This window comes from Rhinoraja longicauda, chromosome 11 (genome assembly GCF_053455715.1).
Source record: "Rhinoraja longicauda isolate Sanriku21f chromosome 11, sRhiLon1.1, whole genome shotgun sequence".
Taxonomy (NCBI): domain Eukaryota; kingdom Metazoa; phylum Chordata; class Chondrichthyes; order Rajiformes; family Arhynchobatidae; genus Rhinoraja; species Rhinoraja longicauda.
This window is the reverse complement of record NC_135963.1, coordinates 17,627,597-17,635,081: the sequence shown is the minus strand read 5'-3', so window position 1 is coordinate 17,635,081 and position 7,485 is coordinate 17,627,597. Positions and strand designations below refer to the sequence as shown.

At 40.2% G+C, this 7,485-nt stretch overlaps 1 protein-coding gene across 1 annotated transcript in view; it reads right to left on the bottom strand.

Annotated features, from left to right (window-relative positions):
- Positions 1-166: 166 nt before the first annotated feature.
- Positions 167-7,485, bottom strand: part of rad54l (RAD54 like) — a 29,357-nt gene continuing 22,038 nt past the window's right edge. Inside the window, exons 15-18 of the mRNA XM_078407931.1 lie at positions 6,078-6,156; positions 4,075-4,254; positions 1,442-1,605; positions 167-1,336 (exon numbers count right to left, since the gene is read on the bottom strand). Of these exons, the coding sequence (XP_078264057.1) occupies positions 1,135-1,336; positions 1,442-1,605; positions 4,075-4,254; positions 6,078-6,156 (625 nt within the window). The 3' untranslated portion in view covers positions 167-1,134. The remainder of the gene's footprint in view (positions 1,337-1,441; positions 1,606-4,074; positions 4,255-6,077; positions 6,157-7,485) is intronic.

Here is a 7,485-nt window from a genome sequence, read left to right as displayed (position 1 = left end):
AGAATTACCATTTTGCTAAAAAGCCAATGTTCATTCCACATATATCGCAGAGTGCAGGAACTCTGAAATTCACCGTTCCTTCTAACTTTAAAACAAATTTAAACAGAATTGGTTTCAGCCATGATTTCCATTCAAACAAAAAAATATTTTTTTTTTGACGTCTCAGTATGGTACATCTGCTACATTTAAAAATAGAGTTACATTTGGTCCCTGCTATTATAGATCACGTTGTGCATTTAATGGAGGACAGTAACCTGGGTTAGGGAGAATTTCCATCCAGGGGATTCTTCTGGTAACTTAAAAGTGCAGTCAGTTGATGAGGTCAGAAGTCATTAGGTGTTACAGTAGTGACTTCCATAAATTAGCCATTTATTATAGCTGTAATTTATTAAGCAAGCAGTGGTATTTCAGCTGAGAGCAGATACATGGTTGTTTGAATGGAGCCAAACATACAATATTACATCTTCAGAGAATATCGAGTGGGAAATAGTTAATACCAATGATCGGTGAGTTAACTATAATTGTAAAGCAGTACTTAAATATTTGCTGACAATGTGTCTCAGATCCATGATGCTCAGGATTCTTGAAATTGTATAAACTTTTAGTACACCAAAGATAATAAGAGAAGATGGTATTAATACACTAAGTTATGATTTTTAAATCAGTTATTCCTCAGTTTGAACATGAAATATTGTATTAGCACTTCAGCAGTACTGATTCATCCGCACAACTTACAACGCTCCAATACCTTTTGCAAAATATAGTTGAGCAAGCCCTTGCCTATTCACAGAATAGATCATAAAAAATATCTTTGCATAATATGCTGTGCTGTCACTCCCATGACAATAGATAGGAAATGTCATAATTTACACACCAATCGAGCACTTCTAAAGGACAGTGTTGAATTATATATAACCATGTGTACAAGGCAGCAGAATGTCATATTCAAATAAATGAAGTCACGGTGGACTAGGTAGCGAGCTGATCCTTACTCAGATCCCTCAAAGTTCAGAGACACCATTGATGGCATACTATTGAACTGAGAATCCAGTCACTTTTCATAAAGGCAAATAATCTGCTTCAGGTACTGTTAACTAATGTCTTTGCAAAATTTTGCATAAGCATTGTGGTATCTCAGATAACTCCACGCTGCTCCTCATGGGAATGGTGATGAAACACAAAGGAGACTGCAGCATCCCAGGCAGATTGAATGACCGTATCTCGCAGTCCACGTTTATTTGCACAGTGATTCCACCGAGAGAGATCCGATGTACAATCCGAGTCTTCAGGAGGAGGGCGCACCTGGTGACCATTCACACATCGATGACATTTCAATCTGCAGAAGGAAGAGATGGCAACAACACAGTGAGCTCCAGACACCATGCTTCCGTGAACTTAGACTTAAAAATGGGTGCAAAATTGATCTAGTTATAATTGTTACCTATCATGTGTATCACTTGCTGTACTCTCATTTAGGGTAAAGAGGTCCTTGAGCTCTCCAAGAGAAAAGTGCCGTTCAACATCTTGTTCCTCATCAACTACACAGCTACTTAGTGCCTTCTTGTGAGTTTGGCGCTGGAAAATCTTCTCCTCGATTGTTCCTGTCTGAAACATTATAGGACATTGTTACCTATGGGTACTATTATTTCAATAACATCCCATCCAAATATTTAGCTAAATACAAAATCTCTCCAAGAAGACATTAATGCCATAACAATGAATTAAAGCTGTAACACCAGGAAAGTATAAGATGGCAGGGCCAAGCCCTTTAGCAATAAACTGCAAGAACATAAAATGATTCAAACACAGACAGCAATAGACAATAGGTGCAGGAGTAGGCGCTTCGAGCCAGCACCACCATTCAATGTGATCATGGCTGATCATTCTCAATCAGTACCCCCTTCCTGCCTTCTCCCCATATTAATGGGATAGCTCCGCTATCCTTAAGAGCTCTATCTAACTCTCTCTTGAAAGCATTCAGAGAACTGGCCTCCACTGCCTTCTGAGGCAGAAAATTCCACAGATTTACAACTCTCTGACTGAAAAAGTTTTTCCTCATCTCTGTTCTAAATGGCCTACCCCTTTTCCTTAAACTGTGGCCCCTGGTTCTGGACTCCCCCAACATTGGGAACATGTTTCCTGCCTCTAACATGTACAACCCCTTAATAATCTTATATGTTTCAATAAGATCCCCTCTCATCCTTTTAAATTCCAGTGTATACAAGCCTAGTCGCTCCAGTCTTTCAACATATGGGAATTCCGGGAATTAACCTAGTAAACCTATGCTGCACGCCCTCAATAGCAAGAATATCCTTCCTCAAATTTGGAGACCAAAACTGCACAGTATTCCAGGTGCAGTCTCACAAGGGCCCTGTACAACTGTAGAAGGACCTCTTTGCTCCTATACTCAACACCTCTTGTTATGAAGGCCAACATTCCATTGGCTTTCGTCACTGCCTGCTGTACCTGCATGCTTCCTTTCAGTGACTGATGCACTAGGACACCCAGATCTCGTTGTATGTCCCCTTTTCCTAACTTGACACCATTCAGATAATAATCTGCCTTCCTATTCTTACCACCAAAGTGGATCACCTCACAGTTATCCACATTAAACTGCATCTGCCATGCATCCGCCCATTCACACAGCCTGTCCAAGTCAAAAGACAATAGGTGCAGGAGTAGGCCATTCGGCCCTTCGAGCCAGCACCACCATTCAATGTGATCATGGCTGATCATTCTCAATCAGTACCCCAGTCATCCTGCAACCTCATAGCATCTTCCTTACAGTTCACACTGCCACCCAGCTTTGTGTCATCTGCAAATTTGCTAATGTTACTTTTAATCCCTTCATCGAAGTCATTAATGTATATTGTAAATAGCTGCGGTCCCAGCACCGAGCCTTGTGGTACCGCACTAGTCACTACCTGCCATTCTGAAAGGGACCCATTTATCCCCATTCTTTGCTTTCTGTCTGCCAGCCAATTTTCTATCCATGTCAGTACCCTACCCCCAATGCCATGTGCTCTAATTTTGCACACTAATCTGCTATGTGGGACCTTGTCGAAGGCTTTCTGAAAGTCAAGGTACACTTCATCCACCGGTTTTCCCCTGTCCATTTTCATAGTTACATCCTCAAAAAATTCCAGAAGATTAGTCAAGCATGATTTCCCCTTCATAAATCCATGCTGACTCGGAACAATCCTGTTACTGCTGTCCAAATGCTTCGCAATTTCGTCTTTTATAATTGACTCTAGCATCTTCCCCACCACTGATGTCAGACTAACTGGTCTATAATTTCCTGTTTTTTCTCTCCCTCCTTTCTTAAAAAGTGGGATAACATTAGCTATCCTCCAATCCACAGGAACTGATCCTGAATCTATAGAACATTGGAAAATTATCAATCAGGAGACGAGGCAATCAGGACCAAGAGTCAATCTAAATCATCAAACATGGGGCTAATGATGAATGGAAACCTGAAGAGATGAGCAAAATAATGAGAGAGAGAACTGCCTTGGTAAATGTCACTGCAACCCCAGGATATTCTACATGGTAACATGCAAAACTGTTCATTTTAAAGACATTTTCGTAGGTGGAGCATGTAAACATTGGCTACATGTTTCATATCCCACTTTTTTCCCATCGCCAAAACAATAATAGATTTCACAAAAATCCTTTGAATTACTCCTGAAAAACCATGGTTTTGTATCTAATGCCTTTGCAGTTCCAGATTTGGCATTTATTGTTTTCTGATTATGTTGTTTAAATGGATTGGGATTTTTCAGTGTTCCATAGAACAGGAATAATCCCTTCGGCCCACGACTAATCATGCTGTCAAATTATTCTAATCTCATCTGCCCACATGCGGTCTTGGAAATGTCATTTATAAAGCAACAAAGATTATAAAGAACTTTATTCAAATACATCATCAGCTGTTCAGATCCCTCAACTGATTTTGCTGAGACTTGGTCTGATTACTGCTTTCAATTTGATCCAACAACTTCATTATCTAGATGCAGCAATTTAAAACTTTAAGAATATCAGAACTGCAACTATAACAAATCATCAGCTCCTTACCGACAAAAGCCTGTAAATGTAGCATGTCTTCTTCTGTCCATCTCTCCATATACGAGCCATCGCCTGCTCATCATTAGCTGGATTCCAGTCTGGATCAAACATGATCAACCGGTTTGCACCAATTAAATTCAAGCCACATCCGCCAGCTTTACTGCTCAACATGAAGACAAATTCAGGATTCTGAGGAAATAAATAAATAATGAGACCCAGGCAAAATCCCACTCCATCTTGAAGATTTATAAAATTATCATTATATAAATATAAAGAGATTTCCAAAATAATCAAGAAAAAAAATGTTTAAGGCAGGGTTAGGCTTATTATTGCCACGTGTACCAAAGTACAGTGAGAAGCATTGTTTTGCATGTCATCTGATCAAATCAGATATTACACATGAATACAATCAAGCCAAACTCAAATACAATAGGTAGAATGAAGAGAAAGATACAGTATAATGACCACTACAGCATTGTAGTGTACCAGTTCCAGAAAATAAGTCCAATGTGCAATGAGGTAGGTTGGAGAATCAGGACTATACCCTAGTTTGTGGAAAGGCCGTCCAGGCTGGAAGACCTTCTCAACAGCACAGGGCTTCAGCCAATTGCCCTAGTTGTGGGATTAGTGAAAACGATAGCCTTCTGGGTATGAAGGTATGTACTGTAATAGCACTAGGGTAGGGCTAGTTGCTCTGATCAGATCTGTTCAGGATGTATTAAAATTTCAGGTAAAAACTTGAATAAGCAAAATTAAAGATGTAACCACATATAACAAAATTAATTGCCTAATATATAATTTAACATATAGTCATAGTATTATCGCTATTTATTGTCTGGTATGGTTTAAATTGCTACATTTAATTAATGACTATAACAATTACCAAGAAAAACACTATGAAAATGGAGTAGTCTAATTTCCATTGTGTCTGAGATGACTTTGATGAGATGGATATACAAATATATATTTACAAAAGTAATACAGCACAGAAACAAGCCCTTCGGCCAAACTTGCCCATGCCGACCACGATGCCCCATTGACACTAGTCCCACCTGCATGTTTTAGACCCATATTCCTTTAAATATTTCCTATCTGCACCATTTTAAACGGATTAAAGGAATCAAGAGGAAACCTTCAGGTATTGTCAAGAAGTTAAAAATAATTGTAATTCATCACACAAAAAAGATATCCGATTAATCACTTTAATCTTGGTGTTAAAATACAACAATGAAGTGCTAATATTTTTTGAAAGGGCCAATGGTAAATGCTGGAACTTTATCATCAAAATGATGCAATTTAAAATTCTCAACTCCCTAAGAATGACCCTATCTTACTTCTACCTCCTCCACTCACGAATCACTAATGCCTCTTCATCTGTCTTTCAAATTCCTGATTTTTTTATTGCAATATGAGATACCATTTGGGCAATTATCAAAGAGCTCATTGTGCTTACTGCTCAGTTCATATAGAATTTTGGATTACATTGGGAGGGAAATCAAGACAAGAAGTCTGTGCAGATAGGTTCAGGTCTGACTGGCCATCTTTCGCCATATGCTCTAGTTGTGGGTGACTGAGTTGGACTGAGAAGTACCACAGACAGTTTCTGGGGTAACTGGAAGGAGGCAAGTCAGCAGACAAGATCCTTTTCAGTGCACAGCTACAGGTCCAAACTGCAATCGATTCCCGGCAGTTCTACTACCAATAGAATACACCCAAAGTAAATCCAGCCAGCCAGCAATGAATCAAACCAAGGCTCAGACAATCTGGACTGCAAGTTAAGAGGTTGGGCTTTTGTGACAACACTTCTTATCACATGGTTCATGCTGGACCCTCCAAATGGTAGCTGGAAATTATATCTAACTATAGCCTATCATGAGTTATGCTGCAGGACTTTAGATGTTCTGGTTTTGTGAAATGTGTTAGACCCACAGCTAAATAACTCGCAGTTCAATTATCTCTCAAACTTATTTCTAATCACTACATATATATATATCAATACATTTGTCACTTACTGATAGATTATTGAAACGTTCCACAATCTTGGCCCTCTTTTTTACTGTCATTGTGCCATCCAGTCTAACATATAGGTATCTGGTAGATGGAAACAAAGTTAAAAGATATTGTCCTTTCAAGGATGTAAATGTTTGATATTCAACAAGAAATGCAGCAATAAAACCAATGATTAAAAAGTAAAAGATGCATAGATTCACATTATCCATGCATCTTTGGCTCTCTCTACATCACACCACTTGTACAATGTTTATTGCAACCCTCAAAACAAATTATTCAAATAGTATCTTTACATTGCTGCCAACTTCAGCAGCCATCAGTCACTCATTCAACTTCAGGGCAAATCCCATAACATCAAAACAAACATGGTCACTAATGTAATTTTACCGAAGAAATATGTAGGAAGGAACTGCAGATGCTGATTTAAACCAATGATTGACACAAAATGCTGGAGTAACTCAGCGGGACAGGCTGAAGAAGGGTCTCGACCTGAAACGTCACCCATTCCTTCTCTTCAGAGATGCTGCCTGTCCTGCTGAGTTACTCCAACATTGTGTCTACAATGTAATTTAGCACTCAGATTGCAGTTTCATTGTTGCTATTGATAAATAATAATAATAATAATAATAATAATATATTCCTTTATTCGTCCCACACCGGGGAAATTTACAGTGTTACAGCCACAAAGTGAATAGCAAGAGAGCAAGAGATCATTCATTATAAATAAAAGATACATAAATTGTCATCAGTTTTTCGTGTATTCTTAGCTGTTATTGTTGACTCGTCTGCTGGGAGCAGTGCTGGTTGTGCAGTCTCACAGCAGCGGGAAGGAAGGACATCCTATATCTCTCCTTCACACACTTGGGGTGAAGGAGTCTGTCACTGAAGGAGCTACTCAGTGCAGTGAGTGTCCTGCATGGGGTGGGAGTCGTTGTCCAGCAGCTTTGCCATCATCCTCCCCTCTCCCACCACCTGCACTGAGTCGAGGGGGCAACCCAGGACAGAGCTGGCCTTCCTGACCAGCTTGTCGAGTCTCTTCCCGTCCACCGCTGATATGCTGCTGCTCCAGCAGACCAATGGCCGATAGAAAATGGCCTATGCAACCAGCGTGTTGTAGAAGGTCCTTAGGAGTGCCCCCTACACTCCAAAGGACCCGAGTCTCCTTAGCAGATAAAGTCTGCTCTGGCCCTTTCTGTATAGCGCATCGGTATTTTCAGTCCAGTCCAGTTTATTGTTGAGGTAGACACCCAGGTACTTGTAAGAATCCACCCTCTCGATGTCCATTCCCTGGATGTTCACCGTTGTTGGGGGGACCTGGCTGCGCCTGCGGAAATCTACCACCATCTCCCTGGTTTTCCCCGCGTTGATCCCGAGGCAGTTCCGCTGGCACCAGTCCACAAACTCCTTGAT